Source organism: Ranitomeya imitator, chromosome 3, assembly GCF_032444005.1.
Source record: "Ranitomeya imitator isolate aRanImi1 chromosome 3, aRanImi1.pri, whole genome shotgun sequence".
NCBI classification, from domain to species: domain Eukaryota; kingdom Metazoa; phylum Chordata; class Amphibia; order Anura; family Dendrobatidae; genus Ranitomeya; species Ranitomeya imitator.
The window spans coordinates 819,396,175-819,419,264 of NC_091284.1; the positions used below are offsets into that span (position 1 = coordinate 819,396,175).

The window sequence follows — 23,090 nt, forward strand, 5'->3', positions numbered from 1 at the left end:
TTATAGTAGTTATATTCTTGTACATAGGGGCAGTATTATAGTAGTTATATTCTTGTACATAGGGAACAGTATTATAGTAGTTATATTCTTGTACATAGGGGCAGTATTATAGTAGTTATATCCTTGTACATAGGAGCAGTATTATAGCAGTTATATTCTTGTACATAGAGGCAGTATTATAGTAGTTATATTCTTGTACATAGGGGCAGTATTATAGTAGTTATATTCTTGTACATAGGGGCAGTATTATAGTAGTTATATTCTTGTATATAGGGGCAGTATTATAGTAGTTATATTCTTGTACATAGGGGCAGTATTATAGTAGTTATATTCTTGTACATAGAGGCAGTATTATAGTAGTTATATTCTTGTACTTAGGGGCAGTATTATAGTAGTTATATTCTTGTACATAGAGGCAGTATTATAGTAGTTATATTCTTGTACATAGAGGCAGTATTATAGTAGTTATATTCTTGTATATAGGGGCAGTATTATAGTAGTTATATTCTTGTACATAGGGGAAGTATTATAGTAGTTATATCCTTGTACATAGGAGCAGTATTATAGTAGTTATCTATAGTCTTGTACATAGGAGCAGTATTATAGTAGTTATATTCTTGTACATGGGAGCAGTATTATAGTAGTTATATTCTTGTACATAGGGCCAGTATTATAGTAGTTATATTCTTGTACATAGAGGCAGTATTATAGTAGTTATATTCTTGTACATAGGGGCAGTATTATAGTAGTTATATTCTTGTATATAGGGGCAGTATTATAGTAGTTATATTCTTGTACATAGGAACAGTATTATAGTAGTAATATTCTTGTACATAGGAGCAGTATTATAGTAGTTATATTCTTGTACATAGGACCAGTATTATAGTAGTTATATTCTTGTATATAGGGGCAGTATTATAGTAGTTATATTCTTGTACATAGGGGCAGTATTACAGTAGTTATATTCTTGTATATAGGGGCAGTATTATAGTAGTTATATTCTTGTACATAGGGCCAGTATTATAGTAGTTATATTCTTGTACATAGGGCCAGTATTATAGTAGTTATATTCTTGTACATAGGGACAGTATTATAGTAGTTATATTCTTGTACATAGGGGCAGTATTATAGTAGTTATATTCTTGTACATAGGAGCAGTATTATAGTAGTTATATTCTTATACATAGGGGCAGTATTATAGTAGTTATATTCTTGTACATAGGGGCAGTATTATAGTAGTTATATTCTTGTATATAGGAGCAGTATTATAGTAGTTATATTCTTGTACATAGGAGCAGGATTATAGTAGTTATATTCTTATACATAGGGGCAGTATTATAGTAGTTATATTCTTGTACATAGGGGCAGTATTATAGTAGTTATATTCTTGTACATGGGGCAGTATTATAGTAGTTATATTCTTGTACATGGGGCAGTATTATAGTAGTTATATTCTTGTACATAGAGGCAGTATTATAGTAGTTATATTCTTGTACATAGGGGCAGTATTATAGTAGTTATATTCTTGTACATAGGGGCAGTATTATAGTAGTTATATTCTTGTACATAGGAGCAGTATTATAGTAGTTATATTCTTATACATAGGGGCAGTATTATAGTAGTTATATTCTTGTACATAGGGGCAGTATTATAGTAGTTATATTCTTGTACATAGGGGCAGTATTATAGTAGTTATATTCTTGTACATAGGGACAGTATTATAGTAGTGATGTTCTTGTACATAGGAGGAGTATTACCATATATCAGTTATATTCTTGTAGATGGGGAGCAGTATGAATTATGTCAGCACTTTACGTCTCCCCTATGTAATATGCAGACTGTGAACCTTGCAGTAATTAGGATGATACTGGGAAATGACGGTTTGTGGAGTTTCATGTAGGGCCGATAATGGGATTTGGGTTTCTCTGTCTGGAGCAGTTGGACAGGATGAAACCTAAAGCCTCTGATCCCTTCTCCTGTTGCATGTAAAGTTTCTCTATTCACATTACCCTGCATTGATTGAAAGTGATGCGGTGCTCACCATATTTGCGTGCTGTAAATTACGTAGGAGGGTCCACAGTGCTTCTATTGGATCGCTTTCACCCCTGGCTTCAGCCCCTTTTTTAATAGTTTGACACGGAGGTCGAGCCAAAGATGCACAGGGTTCCTCTGGTAGTGCCGGGGGTCTTTCCTCGAAATACTCATCGTATGAATAGTTTGTTTATAATGTCCAGATGACGATATAAATGTAAGGCTTTACCTGCTGCCTCTAGACATTGAGCTCTCGCCTGTGATGTCAATTCTTCCCTGGTCTTGTACTTCAGGTACACACTCGCTCCGTCATTCTGCCTGTACCACCCCCAGTCGAGACGCCTCCACCACCCTCCGGACCCCAGGAAAACAGCGAGACGCAGGCAGATGCCTCCTCCGCAAAAGCAACAGACAAAAACAAGAAAAAGCCCAAGATGTCGGATGAGGAAATCCTAGAGAAATTAAGTACGTGTCTGGTTATTACAGGCTGTAATGTGTACTGTTTAGAGGGCAGACTTGATAAAGGGACGGTGTTATGATGTGAGGACACAGTTCAGTCTGGAAAGCAGCATGGTCTACCAGCAGCACAGAGGATTTCAGGAGATGCCATTTTATTTGAATTATTATTGCGTTAACATGTTAAAGGGGCGGTGTCAGGATGTAAAGGGGGAATGGAAACGAGTGCGAGGTCACATTTGTGGAAAGAGCGGGGGACTCCACAGCAGCACAGAGTATTTCAGAAGATGCCTTTTCATGAGAATTGTTAGAGAGGAAACCTGTAATGGGTCGACTTCATGGTCTGAGGAGGGGTATGCTAACAAGTGGGGGGAGGTCAAAGATTGGTTTTGGGGGGAGGACGGTTCGCCAGCAGCACAGAGTATTTTAGGAAATAACTTTACCGATATGGGAGGAAGAGTGAATATCGGTAAGAAATATCCCATTGTGTTATGTCTGGAGGCTGAGGTTGATTATGAAGGGTTAAAGGGGTTTTCCAGGGGCCCCGAGTGCTATTAGTTCTTGTAATTTCAGCTTCTTATTAATGCGGGATCCCTTTAATCCTCTAGAACGCGGATTACCATGCCTTTTAAAGGGGAAGTATCTCATAAGTGATCCGTAATGTGGGGTCGGATGACGGAGGTTAATCAATGAGATAGGAGTAATGGTGATAGATGAAGGGGTTAGTACGCGGAGGTACGTGAATATCTTCTGCTGTGTCTGCAGGAAGCATCGTCAGCGTCGGGGACCCCAAGAAAAAGTACACCAGGTTCGAGAAGATTGGGCAGGGGTGAGTACGTCAGGAGAGGGGTGCCTGTGTGCTCTGGGTGCCCTCCTCCATATTGGTGCCCCTGTAATCAACCTGGAGGATTACACAGGAAGATCGTATGTCGGGGGGCAAAGGCGGCCCCTCATTCCCAGCAGCACCTATAATTACCACCGGCTTTACAGCAGCCTCCTGACACTAATATTGGGGAGAGTGGCATAAATGGCCTCCTGATGTAGTGACGTTCCCACAATGTGGCATCCATCCATCGCTGCTGCCTCATGCAGCTCTTACCCACAGGTTTTGCCTTTCAGGGCTCTAGGAAAGCTGGGTATGAGCTGGGATAGGGACTATTTTGAGTGTCATAGATCTTTCTCAGTCCCGTGAATGACAGCCCCTGACTACAATATTTCTATATGATGAGGTCGATTTTTGCCTTTCAGGGTTCCAGGAAAGCTTAGTAATTAAATGTTTTCCCTATTTTAATTAGCACACAAATTTCTCAGACCCCCGAGTGGCAAATGTGCCAGCTTATGAACACTTTATCCTTAAATTTAATTTTCACTGCATAATGAGATAGGATTGTATTTCAGGACAGCTGGGTAGATGCCGCATTCACAACTAATTTGTCATTCAACTTTGTCAACCTCCTTCCCCCAATTACAACCCCTGAACCCTGATCACAATATTGCTTTATAGCTAGCCAGGTTTAACATTCAGGACTCCGGGAAAGCTGGGTAAATAACTTAAGGAATGTTTAGGTATGACACAGCTTCCTCAGATCCCTGAGTGGCAAATTTGCTTGCTTTTACATACTTTACCCTTAGATTGAATTTTTGCTGCACAAAGAGAGAGGTTTGCTTTTCAGGACTTTAGGAAAGCTGGGTACAAGCTGTAATTGCAACTTGTTTATGATTCAACTTTTTCAGAGCCCACCTACCCCTGATTATAAGCTCTGGTTTAAAGCTGGGTAGGTTTGCTGTTCAGGACTCCTGGAAAGCTGGGTCATAACTAACATGGGGACTGTTTAGTTATCACACAGCTTTCTCAGACCCCAGAGTGGCAGATATATCCACTCATGCCACTCCATAATGAGTGAGGTGTGACCATCAGGACTCTTGGAAAGCTGGATATGAGCGGTAACCACAAACAATTTGTCGTTCAGTTTTGTCAACCTCCCTCCCTGATTACAACTCCTGCAATATTGCTTTATAACTAGGTATGTTTACAATTCAGGACTCCTGGAAAGCTGAGTATCTGCTGAAATGGCGACTATTTGGTTGTTGCACAGCTTTCTCAGACAGCTGTCAACCTTTTTATTACATTTTTGCTGCTTAACCGTTTACTTTTGCCTTTCTGGCCTCCAGGACAGCTGTGTAGATTCCACAATGATAACTATTTAAATGGCCATTCAGCTTTCTCAGACCTCTGAATGACAATCCTTGCACCCCTGATTACAATATTGCTATGTAACACAGTAGGCTTGCCATACAGGGCTCTGGGAAAGCTGGATAATGACTAAAATGGGGCCTCTTTCTAAGCCCCCCACTACCCCCTACTTGTGCAGGCTTTGCCCTCCTATTACACTATTGCTGTCTCTCAAGCTGGGTTTGCCATTCAGGCCTCTAGGAAAGTTGAAATGGGAACTACTTTATCTTCACTCAACTTTCTCAGACCACTCAATACTTCATATTTGTGTAGCATTTACCCTTACGTGCATTAACTCTGCATATCAAGACCGGTTTGCCTTTCAGGGCTTTGGAAAAGCTGGATAGGAACTCCAGTGACAGGGCAGCCATTAGTCTTTCTTTGTTCCCTGAATGACATCCCACGACTCTGGGAAAGCTGAGTGGGAGCAGAAATTATGCCACTTTGGTTTCCACCCAGCTTTCCCAGATATTTAGTTGACATGAATATTGAGGGCATTGACCATTCCTGGTGGGATGGAGGGGGACGGAATGTGAGTTTTGAGGTGGTTTTTAACCCTTGAACGATATATTGGTGGACCGCCGCCGTATCTCGTCAGTCGCGGTGTCGGTGGGTGATGTCTGACTATGCAGCGCGGTGCATTTAGCAGTTGTCCTGGCAGATGGTGGCAATAGTATAACATTCCTGCACACGGTGCCAGCGCGGCTAATGATGCCTGTGTATGCGCTGGCCGCGGGCCAGTGGGCATTCTACATTTGCTCACAGTCGGGGAATGCCCTGCGTGAGATTATCCACATGAATGTTCTCTTTGTGTTCCTGACGGCCCGGTGGAACCTGGCAGGAGAAGCGAGGCCGTCCGCATGGCAGCACTATCTGTGCCCTCTGACATAACTGGGTCATGGGATGCGAGGACGGGAAATCTACACGAATCCAACTCGTGAAATGTGTGAGCCATCAAATCTGCCCACCATACATCCTGCCTGCACAATACCATGCCATGCAGGGCTACGGGAAAGCTGGGTGAATGGTTCTCTGTATGATAAAGGGAGACCGGGCCCAGTTTTGTCTTTTGAGGAGCAGGAGATACTATATATTTTTTGCTCCTCTTTGCATGTCTGTTTTTGTAAAATGGTTCACAGTAGCTAACGTGCATAACGTCATAAGGGGCGGGAGGTGCGCTGAGCGTGACTGGAGAACATTTGCTCTGGATGAAACATCCAAAGTTATTTTAGAAATCCCAAATCACGCCCACGATGGCATACAAAGTAAAGAGATAAATAAAAAATAAATAAACAATAAAGGTGTTTTTATTTGTTTGTTTGTTTTTTTATTCACAAATAATGCAGACGAAAAAGAAGCAGCAGAAGAAATGTAAAACAAATATAGGTTTTAAAAAGGTGTGAATTAAAAACAGGAGAAAAATACCATAAAATAAAGGGCCCCGTGCATTGCATGTGTGCATTAAAAAACAAGTTTGTGTTTATTGCTATTATCTGTAATACAGTTCTTTTCCTGCTGCTTTTCCTGCTGCTTCTTTTTCTATTTTTTTTGCTTCTTTTTATTCTCCTTGTTTTACTGCTTTTTTTCTGCGGTTTCTTTTTTTGCTTCTTTTTCTGCTTCTGCTTTTATGCTTTTTTTTGCCTGCTTTTTCTGTTTTTTTTTGTCTGCTTTTTCTGCTGCTGCTCCTTTTTCTGCTTTTGCTTTTATGCTCCTTGTTTTGCTGCTTTTTTTTCTGCGGCTTCTTTTTTTGCTTCTTTTTCTGCTTCTGCTTTTCTGCTTTTTTTTCTGCTTTTTCTGTTTTTTTTTGTCTGCTTTTTCTGCTGCTTCTTTTTCTGCTTTAGCTTTTATGCTCCTTGTTTTACTGCTTTTTTTTCTGCGGCTTCTTTTTCTGCTTTTGCTTTTCTGCTTTTTTTTCTGCTTTTTCTGTTTTTTTTGTCTGCTTTTTCTGCTTTTATGCCCTTGTTTTACTGCTTTTTTTTTTCTGCGGCTTCTTTTTTTGCTTTTTCTGCTTTTCTGCTTTTTTTTCCTGCTTTTTCTGTTTTTTTTTTTTTTATCTGCTTTTTCTGCTGCTTTTTTCTTGTTTTCCAATAGGGCACGTTTTAGGTTTTATCTACAATGTACAGGCTGATAACTATATACTAGTATTCCACAGGTATCTGTGTAGACATCACTTTGTCGGACATCCCTGGCTTCCTTCAATGGACTCCAGGCTGTCGGGTCACATTCACTTCACAGTGATTTTTGATCAAAGGGGAAATGGATTCCCCTCTCTACTTAATTCAAAGGGTTAAAGCTGAGGACAGAGTCATAAGAGGGGCAGTGGGTGATTGCACAGGTCCATTAGCTGTGCACACCTGATGTTTGTCCCAATGCAGAAAACGCTGGGTTCTCGTCCTGGGCTGGTAGCTAAAGGTAACGACCGCTGCTAAGCTGAATTGTGATTAATGTGTGTCCTGTTAGCAATATTAGAACAAACCTCTATGACAAAGAAATGACTGAAAAGAAGGAATGAAGATGAGTCAAGGTAGTCTTCTCTATGATTTAAAGATACTGGAAGTTTTTGATTCCAGGTGCACATGTCCTTTAAGCACTTGGTATTTGACCTTTAGTTTCTTGATCCTCGCAGGGCATCAGGAACGGTTTACATTGCATTGGATGTGGCAACAGGACAAGAGGTAAAGAATCCATCTCGATCCTATGGGGTGTAGTTGGGAGTGGAGTGTTTCATTTTTGTGACACCCTCCAACCCCCAAACCTGTACCACCCCATCTCCCACTGCTCATCTGTTCATCTAGTCACTTGTGGGGTCCCATTATTTGTTTTCTGAGGTTCAGAACCCTCATGGGGCTGGGAATAACCTGCACCAAGGTCCACTATTAACCACAAGGTTCTGATCCGTGTCCCTATTTACTTATCGAATTCCTTAAAATTATTTTGTGTTTTCCTCGTACAGGTGGCAATTAAGCAAATGAATTTACAACAGCAGCCAAAGAAAGAGTTAATTATTAACGAGATCCTGGTAATGAGGGAAAACAAGAATCCAAACATTGTCAACTATCTTGACAGGTGCGGTTATATTGGGGGGAGGAAGTGTCAGATTTGGGGGTTACTTGCATTTCATGTAACAAAGAAGAGGGGAAAGTATTCACCATTCACAATAGGCGACGTCACAGCTCACCTCCTCCTGTACAATGACTGATAACACCTCTATATACAGTAGATAACACAGGATCCACCATTCACAATAGGTGATGTCACAGCTCACCACCTCCTCCTGTACAATGACTGATAACACCTCTATATACAGTAGATAACACAGAATCCTCCATTCACAATAGGTGATGTCACAGCTCACCACCTCCTCCTGTACAATGACTGATAACACCTCTATATACAGTAGATAACACAGGATCCACCATTCACAATAGGTGATATCACAGCTCACCTCCTCCTGTACAATGACTGATCACACCTCTATATACAGTAGATACACAGGATCCACCATTCACAATAGGTGATGTCACAGCTCACCTCCTCCTCCTCCTGTACAATGACTGATAACACCTCTATATACAGTAGATAACACAGGATCCACCATTCACAATAGGTGATATCACAGCTCACCTCCTCCTGTACAATGACTGATCACACCTCTATATACAGTAGATAACACAGGATCCACCATTCACAATAGGTGATATCACAGCTCACCTCCTCCTGTACAATGACTGATCACACCTCTATATACAGTAGATAACACAGGATCCACCATTCACAATAGGTGATATCACAGCTCACCTCCTCCTCCTGTACAATGACTGATAACACCTCTATATACAGTAGATAACACAGGATCCACCATTCACAATAGGTGATGTCACAGCTCACCTACTCCTCCTGTACAATGACTGATAACCTCTATATACAGTAGATAACACAGGATCCACCATTCACAATAGATGTCACAGCTCACCTCCTCCTCCTCCTCCTCCTGTACAATGACTGATAACACCTCTATATACAGTAGATAACACAGGATCCACCATTCACAATAGGTGATGTCACAGCTCACCTCCTCCTGTACAATGACTGATCACACCTCTATATACAGTAGATAACACAGGATCCACCATTCACAATAGGTGATGTCACAACTCACCTCCTCCTCCTGTACAATGACTGATAACATCTCTATATACAGTAGATAACACAGGATCCACCATTCACAATAGGTGATGTCACAGCTCACCTCCTCCTCCTGTACAATGACTGATAACACCTCTGTATACAGTAGATAACACAGGATCCACCATTCACAATAGGTGATGTCACAGCTCACCTCCTCCTCCTGTACAATGACTGATAACCTCTATATACAGTAGATAACACAGGATCCACCATTCACAATAGATGTCACAGCTCACCTCCTCCTCCTCCTGTACAATGACTGATAACACCTCTATATACAGTAGATAACACAGGATCCACCATTCACAATAGGTGATGTCACAGCGCACCTCCTCCTGTACAATGACTGATAACACCTCTATATACAGTAGATAACACAGGATCCACCATTCACAATAGGTGATGTCACAGCTCACCTCCTCCTCCTGTACAATGACTGATAACCTCTATATACAGTAGATAACACAGGATCCACCATTCACAATAGATGTCACAGCTCACCTCCTCCTCCTCCTTTACAATGACTGATAACACCTCTATATACAGTAGATAACACAGGATCCACCATTCACAATAGGTGATGTCACAGCTCACCTCCTCCTGTACAATGACTGATAACACCTCTATATACAGTAGATAACACAGGATCCACCATTCACAATAGGTGATGTCACAGCTCACCTCCTCCTGTACAATGACTGATAACACCTCTATATACAGTAGATAACACAGGATCCACCATTCACAATAGGTGATGTCACAGCTCACCTCCTCCTGTACAATGACTGATAACACCTCTATATACAGTAGATAACACAGGATCCACCATTCACAATAGGTGATGTCACAGCTCACCTCCTCCTGTACAATGACTGATAACACCTCTATATACAGTAGATAACACAGGATCCACCATTCACAATAGGTGATGTCACAGCTCACCTCCTCCTGTACAATGACTGATAACACCTCTATATACAGTAGATAACACAGGATCCACCATTCACAATAGGTGATGTCACAGCTCACCTCCTCCTCCTGTACAATGACTGATAACATCTCTATATACAACAGATAACACAGGATCCACCATTCACAATAGGTGATGTCACAGCTCACCTCCTCCTGTACAATAACTGATGACAGTAATCTGCTGATTATTAAAGGGGTTTTCTCTTCTCGATAAATAATCTATACTGTTGATATTTGCACAATGTGAACGGCCGCACTCTTCCACGATCGCTGTGATTGCAGTTACCTGGTCGGGGAGGAGCTGTGGGTGGTGATGGAGTACCTGGCGGGAGGGTCGCTCACGGACGTCGTCACCGAAACCTGCATGGTGGAAGGACAGATAGCAGCGGTGTGCAGAGAGGTGAACCATTTTATTTCCATCTTTTATAGTGTGTGTATATGTATTTATCTAATGTATCTCACATCTCTGTTCTCCGTGATGATGCTAGATCTTTGTGTATTGATATTTATCTCTCCAGCTGGTTTACGATCTGAGCAATTAGGGGGGCACATACTTTACCTTTTAAATATACAAGCTGTAAACAAATGGTAATGGGTCATCAGAAAATGATCCGTTATTTAACTCCTTAGCGCAAATTTACTTAACGGTCTACACGTATGGAGGGGGTTCAGGAGCCGAGCAAATGCCGGCTGTGTTCTACGCATGCGTCTGTAAATGCAGCAGTGACCGCTGCTGCTGATCAGGGAGCGTCCTTGGGTGGCTCATCATGGCAGCCCTGGGGTGTAATGAAGGTCACAATAGCTGCCATCTTGGTACTCCTGAGAAGGGCCGGTTTTAGACAAAGTGGAGCCCTGGCCAAAAATTTAAAGTGTGGCCCCAAATGCTCACATATTGCACATCACACAGAAACATTTCGGTTGTATTTACATGCGCTAAGTTCAGGCCGTTAAATGAGTGGTCGACAATATTGAAGTAGTATGGCGCTTGTTTCCCGGCCTCTTTCCACCGGCTGAGGAACAATGATGGGGACAGAATTATCACTAGTAGATCAATCTGTCCCCATACAGGACCATGTTATCAGCAGCACATCTGTAGTTTTCACTGGGCGATGTGCTGCTGAGAACACGAATTTCTGTTCCGGTATAAAAAATCCAATCACTCGATGAATAGGCAGCATTTAGCTTGGTTAAAGACAAAAACCTGAGCCGGAGTATGACTTGAAAACATGCATGATGTAAAGGCATGTTCACACTGGCCATAGAAGCAAGCAAAACCAAAGAACAAACAATGTGTGCAGATACCCTAATGAAAATAAAGAAGTAAAAATTTTTGCTTGTTTACAATAATACACCCCATAGTCCTACAGATAGCATAATGTATCCCATAGCCCTCAATATAGTATAATGCACTCCCCATAGTCCTCCATATAGTATAATGCACTCCTCATAGTCCTCCATATAGTATAATACACTCCTCATAGTCCTCCATCTATATATATAATTGTCTAAGGGTTTTTCCGTCTGTCTGTCTTTCTGTCTGTCTGTCCTGGAAATCCCGTGTCTCTGATTGGTCGAGGCCTCGACCAATCAGCGACGGGCACAGTGACGATGATGTCATAAAGGACATAGACATCCCGCGTCTCTGATTCAGCGACGGGCACAGTATCGACGTAGATGTCATAATGGTTGCCATGGCGACGATGATGTCATAAAGGTTGCCTCGACCAATCAGCGACGGGCACAGTCTGCCGCGAATTCTGGAATCATCATTGTCCATATACTACGGGGACATGCATATTCTAGAATACCCGATGTGTTAGAATCGGGCCACAATCTAGTCTATATATATAATTGCCTAAGGGTTTTTCCGTCTGTCTGTCTGTCTGTCCTGGAAATCCCGGCTCTCTGATTGGTCGAGGCCGCCCGGCACAGCATCGACGTAGAAATCCCGCGTCTCTGATTGGTCGAGGCCGCCAGGCCTCGACCAATCAGCAACGGGCACAGCGACGATGATGTCATAAAGGACGTAGAAATCCCGCGTCTGGTTGCCTCGACCAATCAGCGACGGGCACAGTCTGCCGCGAATTCTGGAATCATCATTGTCCATATACTACGGGGACATGCATATTCTAGAATACCCGATGCGTTAGAATCGGGCCACAATCTAGTCTATCTATATATATATATAATTGTCTAAGGGTTTTTCCGTCTGTCTGTCTGTCTGTCTGTCCTGGAAATCCCACGTCTCTGATTGGTCGAGGCCGCCAGGCCTCGACCAATCAGCGACGGGCACAGCGACGATGATGTCATAAAGGACGTAGATATCCCGCGTCTGATTGGTCGAGGCCGCCAGGCCTCGACCAATCAGAGACGGGCACAGCGACGATGATGTCATAAAGGACGTAGAAATCCCACGTTTCTGATTCAGCGACGGGCACAGTATCGACGTAGATGTCATAATGGTTGCCATGGCGACTATGATGTCATAAAGGTTGCCTCGACCAATCAGCGACGGGCACAGTCTGCCACGAATTCTGGAATCATCATTGTCCATATACTACGGGGACATGCATATTCTAGAATACCCGATGCGTTAGAATCGGGCCACAATCTAGTATATATATATATTGTTTAAGGGTTTTTCCATCTGTCTGTCTGTCTGTCTGTCTGTCCTGGAAATCCCGCGTCCCTGATTGGTCGATGCCGCCAGGCCTCGACCAATCAGCGACGGGCACAGTATCGACGTAGAAATCCCGCGTCTCTGATTGGTCGAGGCCGCCAGGCCTCGACCAATCAGCAACGGGCACAGCGACGATGATGTCATAATGGTTGCCATGGCGACGATGATGTCATAAAGGTTGCCTCGATCAGTCAGCGACGGACACAGTCTGCCGCGAATTCTGGAATCATCATTGTCCATATACTACGGGGACATGCATATTCTAGAATACCCGGGATTCAAGCTTGAGGAGGCTAATTTGCATATTCCAGGTGCCTTCTGGGAAAAGCGAAGTCTCCCTAAGCTAGAAGATCGAATTTTTGCCTGTAGGATATTATTGCAAGAGAGCTTGGCTGAGTAGATTACACAAGAAGGAAAACACACAGCAAGTCAGCAGGATCTAGGAGCAACATGGCAGATGTGACAACCTACATGGTGAGCTGCAGCATGTGCTACATGTTCACAGATCGACCAGAAGAAGAATCCAATTTCACCTGTCAGAAGTGTAGACTAGTGGCCCTTTTAGAAGAAAAGGTGCGGGGTCTAGAAGAAAGAATAGCAACTTTGAAACTCATCAAAGAGAATGAAGACTTTCTAGACAGAACAGAAGCATCTCTACTGGTCACAGAAGGTGCAAAAAGTGTCAGAGAACCTCCAAAAGCAGATGAGTGGAAGCATGTGACCAAAAGAAGCAGGAAGACCATGGAGAAATCACCAACCACACAACTGAAGAACCGATATCAAATCTTTGTAGAGGATGAAGATGGCACACCTAAGGATGAAGCAATACCAGCAAGCAAAAAAGAAAAGGGCACACAGCAACAAGTGACAGCAAAAAGTACAGCCAAGAAGCAACGAAGAGTGGTGGTGGTGGGAGACTCACTACTGAGAGGCACAGAAGCAGCCATCTGCAGACCGGACATAACTGCAAGAGAAGTATGCTGCCTTCCAGGTGCGATGATCAAGGATGTGACCGATAGGATACCAAAGCTCTTCAGCTCCAAGGATGTCCACCCATTTCTTCTGATACATGTTGGCACCAATGACACGGCAAGGAAGGACCTACCGACAATCTGCAAAGACTTTGAAGAGTTGGGGAAGAAAGTAAAGGAACTGGATGCACAGGTAGTTTTTTCTTCTATCCTTCCAGTAGACGGGCATGGCACCAGGAGATGGAACAGGATCGTTGATGCAAACAACTGGCTAAGACGATGGTGCAGACAACAAGGATTCGGATTCCTGGACCACGGTGTGAATTACTGGTACGATGGACTCCTCGCCAGAGACGGACTACACCTCAACAAACCTGGGAAACACACATTCGCCAGAAGACTCGCTACACTCATCAGGAGGGCGTTAAACTAGAAGAAGAGGGGACGGGAAGAAAAACATTAGACTTGAACAAAGAAGATCCAGGAAAACATACTCAGATGGGAGGTATGAACATTTCTAAAACAATCCACAGCGAGGAGATTGGAACAAAACAAAATCCTCTAAACTGCATGCTCGCAAACGCCAGAAGCCTGACAAACAAGATGGAAGAACTAGAAGCAGAAATATCTACAGGTAACTTTGACATAGTGGGAATAACCGAGACATGGTTAGATGAAAGCTATGACTGGGCAGTTAACTTACAGGGTTACAGTCTGTTTAGAAAGGATCGTAAAAATCGGAGAGGAGGAGGGGTTTGTCTCTATGTAAAGTCTTGTCTAAAGTCCACTTTAAGGGAGGATATTAGCGAAGGAAATGAGGATGTCGAGTCCATATGGGTCGAAATTCATGGAGGGAAAAATGGTAACAAAATTCTCATTGGGGTCTGTTACAAACCCCCAAATATAACAGAAACCATGGAAAGTCTACTTCTAAAGCAGATAGATGAAGCTGCAACCCATAATGAGGTCCTGGTTATGGGGGACTTTAACTACCCGGATATTAACTGGGAAACAGAAACCTGTGAAACCCATAAAGGCAACAGGTTTCTGCTAATAACCAAGAAAAATTATCTTTCACAATTGGTGCAGAATCCAACCAGAGGAGCAGCACTTTTAGACCTAATACTATCTAATAGACCTGACAGAATAACAAATCTGCAGGTGGTCGGGCATCTAGGAAATAGCGACCACAATATTGTGCAGTTTCACCTGTCTTTCACTAGGGGGACTGTCAGGGAGTCACAAAAACATTGAACTTTAGGAAGGCAAAGTTTGACCAGCTTAGAGATGCCCTTAATCTGGTAGACTGGGACAATATCCTCAGAAATAAGAATACAGATAATAAATGGGAAATGTTTAAGAACATCCTAAATAGGCAGTGTAAGCGGTTTATACCTTGTGGGAATAAAAGGACTAGAAATAGGAAAAACCCAATGTGGCTAAACAAAGAAGTAAGACAGGCAATTAACAGTAAAAACAAAGCATTTGTACTACTAAAGCAGGATGGCACCATTGAAGCTCTAAAAAACTATAGGGAGAAAAATACTTTATCTAAAAAACTAATTAAAGCTGCCAAAAAGGAAACAGAGAAGCACATTGCTAAGGAGAGTAAAACTAATCCCAAACTGTTCTTCAACTATATCAATAGTAAAAGAATAAAAACTGAAAATGTAGGCCCCTTAAAAAATAGTGAGGAAAGAATGGTTGTAGATGACGAGGAAAAAGCTAACATATTAAACACCTTCTTCTCCACGGTATTCACGGTGGAAAATGAAATGCTAGGTGAAATCCCAAGAAACAATGAAAACCCTATATTAAGGGTCACCAATCTAACCCAAGAAGAGGTGCGAAACCGGCTAAATAAGATTAAAATAGATAAATCTCCGGGTCCGGATGGCATACACCCACGAGTACTAAGAGAACTAAGTAATGTAATAGATAAACCATTATTTCTTATTTTTAGGGACTCTATAGTGACAGGGTCTGTTCCGCAGGACTGGCGCATAGCAAATGTGGTGCCAATATTCAAAAAGGGCTCTAAAAGTGAACCTGGAAATTATAGGCCAGTAAGTCTAACCTCTATTGTTGGTAAAATATTTGAAGGGTTTCTGAGGGATGTTATTCTGGATTATCTCAATGAGAATAACTGTTTAACTCCATATCAGCATGGGTTTATGAGAAATCGCTCCTGTCAAACCAATCTAATCAGTTTTTATGAAGAGGTAAGCTATAGGCTGGACCACGGTGAGTCATTGGACGTGGTATATCTCGATTTTTCCAAAGCGTTTGATACCGTGCCGCACAAGAGGTTGGTACACAAAATGAGAATGCTTGGTCTGGGGGAAAATGTGTGTAAATGGGTTAGTAACTGGCTTAGTGATAGAAAGCAGAGGGTGGTTATAAATGGTATAGTCTCTAACTGGGTCGCTGTGACCAGTGGGGTACCGCAGGGGTCAGTATTGGGACCTGTTCTCTTCAACATATTCATTAATTATCTGGTAGAAGGTTTACACAGTAAAATATCGATATTTGCAGATGATACAAAACTATGTAAAGCAGTTAATACAAGAGAAGATAGTATTCTGCTACAGATGGATCTGGATAAGTTGGAAACTTGGGCTGAAAGGTGGCAGATGAGGTTTAACAATGATAAATGTAAGGTTATACACATGGGAAGAAGGAATCAATATCACCATTACACACTGAACGGGAAACCACTGGGTAAATCTGACAGGGAGAAGGACTTGGGGATCCTAGTTAATGATAAACTTACCTGGAGCAGCCAGTGCCAGGCAGCAGCTGCCAAGGCAAACAGGATCATGGGGTGCATTAAAAGAGGTCTGGATACACATGATGAGAGCATTATACTGCCTCTGTACAAATCCCTAGTTAGACCGCACATGGAGTACTGTGTCCAGTTTTGGGCACCGGTGCTCAGGAAGGATATAATGGAACTAGAGAGAGTACAAAGGAGGGCAACAAAATTAATAAAGGGGATGGGAGAACTACAATACCCAGATAGATTAGCGAAATTAGGATTATTTAGTCTAGAAAAAAGATGACTGAGGGGCGATCTAATAACCATGTATAAGTATATAAGGGGACAATACAAATATCTCGCTGAGGATCTGTTTATACCAAGGAAGGAGACGTGCACAAGGGGGCATTCTTTGCGTCTGGAGGAGAGAAGGTTTTTCCACCAACATAGAAGAGGATTCTTTACTGTTAGGGCAGTGAGAATCTGGAATTGCTTGCCTGAGGAGGTGGTGATGGCGAACTCAGTCGAGGGGGTCAAGAGAGGCCTGGATGTCTTCCTGGAGCAGAACAAAATTGTATCATACAATTATTAGGTTCTGTAGAAGAACGTAGATCTGGGGATTTATTATGATGGAATATAGGCTGAACTGGATGGACAAATGTCTTTTTTCGGCCTTACTAACTATGTTACTATGATAGAATCGGGCCACAATCTAGTATAGTATAATGCACTCCTCATAGTCCTCCATATAGTATATATAATACATTCCTCATAGTCCTCTATATAGCATACACCCCATAGTCCTCCATATATAGTATAAAGTCCCTATAGTCCTCCATATATAGTATACACCCCTTAGTCCTCCATATAGCATAATGCATCCTATAGCCCTCCATATAATATAATGCACTCCCCATAGTCCTCCATATAGTATAATACACTCCTCATAGTCCTCCATATAGTATATATACTACACACCCCATAGTCCTCCATATATAGTATACACTCCCCATAGTCCTCCATATATAGTATACATATAGTATATACATATAGTACTATACACACTCCCATATAGTACATACAGTATAATACACTGCCCATAGTCATATACAGCATAATGCAGTCACCCCCATAGCGCATAATGCAGCCACCCCCATAGCGCATAATGCAACCGCCCCCATAGCGCATAATGCAGCCACCCCCATAGCGCATAATGCAGCCACCCCCATAGCGCATAATGTAGCCACCCCCATAGCGCATAATGTAGCCACCCCCATAGCGCATAATGTAGCCACCCCCATAGCGCATAATGCAGCCACCCCCATAGCGCATAATGTACCCCCCCATAGCATATAATGTAGCCCTCTCATGTGGTGTAATGCAGCTGTCCTATAGAATATATTTTAGCCCCCTCATAGGGTATAATCAGCCCTCATAATATAATGTAACCTCTCTATAGAAAATACTATAGAATTGCGGGGCTGGATTATAATGGCCACCAGGACCCACTTGCTGATTATATGAAAAAAAAAAAAACCACAACACAATACTCGCCTCCCCTCCTCATTCCCCGCTGCTCTTGGCTCTGCTCCAATGTCAGGAGCTGCGCTGCCTTGCACAAGGCAGGTACATGATGAAGTAACGTCATAGCTCATCGGCTGTATCAGAGGCAGAGGTGAATGATGGGGGAGGGAGCATCAGCCGATGTTCTCTCCTCCATTTTTGCTTTCAACTGTATCGGCATCTATGTGACCGTTAAAATGAGGCAGACAGGTAGGGTTAGTGTAACCTTTCTGTTGCCTGTATGCCCATATTAATAGGTCAAATATTTCCCAGGGGGGGGGACAGATTACCTTTAATACTAGACTTAAACTTCTTGTACAGAAGACTTTTCAGCAGTCTCATTATCAATACAGACATATCACAATGACTGAGAACACCTGGTCAGGGAGTCTGATTTAAAGGGAATTTTTTTTTCAATTAAAATTGTGCATGTCCCCATCTATATGAGAAAAATGTTTATTCTATATTGTATATTTATTGTAGATTTCACTCTGACAACTGAGCATGACAACAACAGCCTGGCATGTGTTTCTCTGCAGTCTCATTATCAGAATAGTAACACAGGATCCATCATTCACAATAGGTGATGTCACAGCTCACCTCCTCCACCTGTACACTGACTGATAACACCTCTATATACAGTAGATAACACAGGATCCACCATTCACAATACGAGATGTCACAGCTCACCTCCTCCTCCTGTACAATGGCTGATAGCACCTGTAAATACAGAGGATAACACAGGATTCACCATTCACAATAGGTGATATCACAGCTCACCTCCTCCTCCTGTACAATGACTGATAACACCTCTATATACAGTAGATAACACAGGATTCACCATTCACAATAGGTGATGTCACAACTCACCTCCTCCTCCTGTACAATGACTGATAGCACCTCTATATACAGTAGATAACACAGGATCCACCATTCACAATACGAGATGTCACAGCTCACCTCCTCCTCCTGTACAATGGCTGATAGCACCTGTAAATAGAGGATAACACAGGATTCACCATTCACAATAGGTGATATCACAGCTCACCTCCTCCTCCTGTACAATGACTGATAACACCTCTATATACAGTAGATAACACAGGATCCACCATTCACAATAGGTGATGTCACAACTCACCTCCTCCTCCTGTACAATGACTGATAGCACCTGTAAATACAGAGGATAACACAGGATCCACCATTCACAATAGGTGATATCACAGCTCACCTCCTCCTCCTGTACAATGACTGATAACACCTTTATATACAGTAGATAACACAGAATTATTATTTTCATGGTGCAGATTTGAAAATCTTAGGTTTTATGTTGAATTTAAAAAAATTATTTAAACAATGGTCATTTTCTGATGTCAAGCTCCGTTAAACTATATGTGCTCGGAGATTTAGTTTTTCTTGCCGCAGCTGAATGATTTACATCTGTTACCTAGGCTAAGTACATGTGGGGGTTGCCTGGTTGCTAGGGAACCCCCACATGTACTTATGCTGGCTAACAGATGTAAATCATTCAGCTGCGGCAATAAAAACTAAATCTCCGAGCACTAATAAATACTCTGAGGACCCCAGAGCGTGCTCAAGAAATCTCGACTAAGGAGTATATTCGCTCATCACTAGTCCTGATTTGACCACAATCCCCCCCCCCCCGGAGTTCTCTCCGCAGTGTATGTCGCCATCTATGGGCCACTGATGGGATTACCGGGGGCTTTGCTGGTTATCGAGCGTTCATATGTCTTGTGCTGTATTTCTGTCTCGGCTGCACAGTGTGAACTGTCCTCTCTTTTCTGCAGTGTCTTCAGGCTTTAGAATTCCTGCACTCGAACCAAGTCATCCACCGGGATATAAAGAGCGACAACATCCTTCTGGGCATGGACGGGTCCGTGAAGTTAAGTATGTGACCGCAGGCTGCCCCCATAGTGTTAGGAGAGGGACGGCCCTTCGCGCTAGGAGCTAATAGACTAATTTTCCCACCACCATTAAACACATTTTAGCTGCAGCCATAAGTACAATGCAATAGGAAGTCAGGACTTATTGTTCTAGTGTTTACCCACAGGAGCCGCGGTATAACAGGCGGCATTATTATATCACTACTGTGTCATCTTCTTCTAGCGGACTTTGGGTTTTGTGCCCAGATCACCCCGGAACAAAGTAAACGCAGCACAATGGTCGGCACTCCATACTGGATGGCGCCTGAAGTGGTAACACGCAAAGCTTACGGCCCGAAAGTGGATATCTGGTCTCTGGGGATCATGGCCATAGAGATGGTGGAAGGGGAGCCGCCATACCTAAATGAGAATCCTCTCAGAGTAAGTGATGCCATGTATTATAGTAGTTATATTCTTATATATTGGGGGCAGTATTATAGTAGTTATATTCCTGTACATAGGAGCAGTATTATAGTAGTTATATTCTTGTACATAGGAGCAGTATTATAGTAGTTATATTCTTGTACATAGGAGCAGTATTATAGTAGTTATATTCTTGTACATAGGGGCAGTATTATAGTAGTTATATTCCTGTACATAGGAGCAGTATTATAGTAGTTATATGCTTGTACATAGGGGCAGTATTATAGTAGTTATATTCTTGTACATAGGAGCAGTATTATAATAGTTATATTCTTGTACATAGGGGGCAGTATTATAGTAGTTATATTCTTGTACATAGGGGCAGTATTATAGTAGTTATATTCTTGTATATAGGGAGCAGTATTATAGTAGTTATAATCATGTATATAGGGGCAATTTTTATTATAAAAATCAAACATAAATACAATTATAATAAAAACAAAAATCACCCAGAATTACAAGAATTACAAAACACAATTCACTTTGGTCATATATACACAAGTACTAAATAATCAGATCATATTGATACATAAATTAAAGTGTCCACACCTGGAGGTAGAAGAAAATTAAATAAAAAAAAAACAAACAAAAAAAAAAGAAAAGTCATATCATATTTTCTAACTGAATTTAACATTCCTCCATAACTTAATATTTCTCGGACTCCTTCCAACTTCTAGCGATTTTATCCACCGGAGTTCTGACATAACCTGACCAGCCGCAGCGGTGTGATCGAACAGCTCATTGTGCAGTGACACCCGGGTTCTCATGTGCCAATGATAGTATTTGACGACGCTTATTATGATGTACATCGTCTCTCTGTCGATGTTACTAACAGTGGAGGGGACACCATAGATTATGTCAGGATACTTTAGAGTCCGCAGTCTGGGGATTTTTAGATTATCTGACACTTCCTCACAGATCTTCCTCCCTCCCCAGCAATCACATATAAAGTGCTCCATAGTCTCCTGCTGACAGCCAAGGGGACAATTCCGATCGGAGACACTCAGATGTTTCAGGTTCCCCCTGACAAAGAGCCGACTATGCAGCGAAAGCCAAGTGACATCAAACAGTTTAGGAGGAAGTCTTTTCCCGTTTAGGAACCTAAGGCTTTCCTGCAGGGTGGTGGTGACACAATCTCTCAGGGCCAGTGGAGAGTAGAAGAAAGTCCTACATACATGAGCATATAGGTCTCTTCTCGTACTGCTCTCAATGTAAGACTTCTCCAGTCCCCACCTCCTAACACACTTCAGACCATAGTCCAGATACTGGGGGAGGTGGTCACCTGTCCATCTCCTCCTCTTGAGACTGCCGCCTCGCACCCAAGATTCTGCAAAAGGCAATATCCAGTACCTGATACTATTTACCCACAGAGAACTACTGTTTGAGTCCATGTTCCCAAAATTTACCTTTAGAAACAAGGAGTCAAAGAAAACCCTTGGATTCAACATATCCAGCCCACCCTCTCTCCGCCGTAGGTAGGTTATTCCCCTCTTTATTAGGTTCAACCTATTCCCCCACAAGAGCTGGAAGAACAGGCTGAAGAGCCTCGCTGAGAAAGATTCTGGCTAAGGGAAAATGACAGAGACATACAAGAAAACAGGGACCAGATAAGTCTTCAACATTGCGACCCTTTCTCTGTAGGTCAGCCTCCAGTTCTTCCATCGCTGAACCTTTGCATTTCCGGCTTCCAATTTCTCCTCCCAATTTAGCGTGGCATTATCATCCCTCCCAAATTTAACCCCTAGGATCTTAATATGGGTGGAGGCTTTGGTAAACTGCCGCAGATCAAAGCTGGGATCAGTATCTAATGTCCACAGAGCTTGACTCTTCTCAAGGTTGACCAGAGACCCGGAGGCCTCTGAGTAACTTCTGATAGACGCAGATAACATCTGCGCCTCTCGAGGATTAGAGATCACCAACGTCACATCATCCGCATAGGCAACAACATTCAGAGGCTGGCAATGGGGGACCGGCACCCCCTGAAAATCACACTCCTGCAGTGACCTCAGAAATGGGTCTAGGGCAAAAACATACAGGAGAGGACTCAGTGGGCAACCCTGTCTCACCCCTGCCCCAACTCCAAAAGTGTCACCCTGCCAACCATTAATCAGAGGAAAGCTCACCGTCTCTCTGTACAATGTCTTCAGCCAATCCACAAATTGTCCAGGAATACCGTACTTTGACAAAGTGGCCCACAGATAGTCATGATCAACCCTGTCAAAGGCTTTAGCTTTGTCCAGACTAACAATATATTTCCCACACCGCAGGGCTTTACATCTCTCAAACATCTCCCGTATCGAGATGACTGCTCCAGAGATGTTCCGCCCTTTTACTGTGCCAAACTGAGAGCCTGCCAACAGTGCTGGGGACAAACAGACTAATCTAGAAAACAGGATCTTTGCTAGAATCTTCCTGTCCACATTCAAGAGGGCAATCGGCCTCCAGTTCTTGATGTCGCTTGGCTCTTTACCTTTAGACAGCAGAATCAACGAAGACACTCTCATGGATGGAGGCATCAGGTGATTTTCTAGACAACTTCTATACACATCCACGAGGATTGGAGCCAGGAGGTCTCTGAATTTCCTATAAAATTCTGCTGTTATGCCATCTGGACCTGGTGCCTTCTTCAGATGTAATTTATCAATAGCCTCCTTAACTTCCTCCACCGTTAACTCCGCTGTCAAAGGAGAAAAGTCCAGATCATTAGTATCAGGCCCAGGAGTTGCCTCCAAGAATTGAGCCATCTTATCTTTATCCAAAACTTTCCTCTGAAACAAGTCAGCATAGTAAGATCTCACCACCTCCAGGATACCCTCCCGTGAATCCTGCAATACACCCTGGAAGTCAGTGAGACCCGTGACCATTTTTTTGACTA

The 23,090-nt window shown here is 42.6% G+C and overlaps 1 protein-coding gene across 2 annotated transcripts in view; it reads left to right on the forward strand.

Annotated features, from left to right (window-relative positions):
* PAK1 (p21 (RAC1) activated kinase 1) overlaps positions 1-23,090 on the forward strand; it is a 69,225-nt gene that overhangs the window by 40,167 nt on the left and 5,968 nt on the right. For both annotated transcript variants that reach the window (XM_069759367.1, XM_069759366.1), the window contains 7 exons: positions 2,325-2,496; positions 3,253-3,316; positions 7,347-7,395; positions 7,674-7,786; positions 10,163-10,280; positions 19,658-19,757; positions 19,977-20,173. In XM_069759367.1, the coding sequence (XP_069615468.1) occupies positions 2,325-2,496; positions 3,253-3,316; positions 7,347-7,395; positions 7,674-7,786; positions 10,163-10,280; positions 19,658-19,757; positions 19,977-20,173 (813 nt within the window). The remainder of the gene's footprint in view (positions 1-2,324; positions 2,497-3,252; positions 3,317-7,346; positions 7,396-7,673; positions 7,787-10,162; positions 10,281-19,657; positions 19,758-19,976; positions 20,174-23,090) is intronic.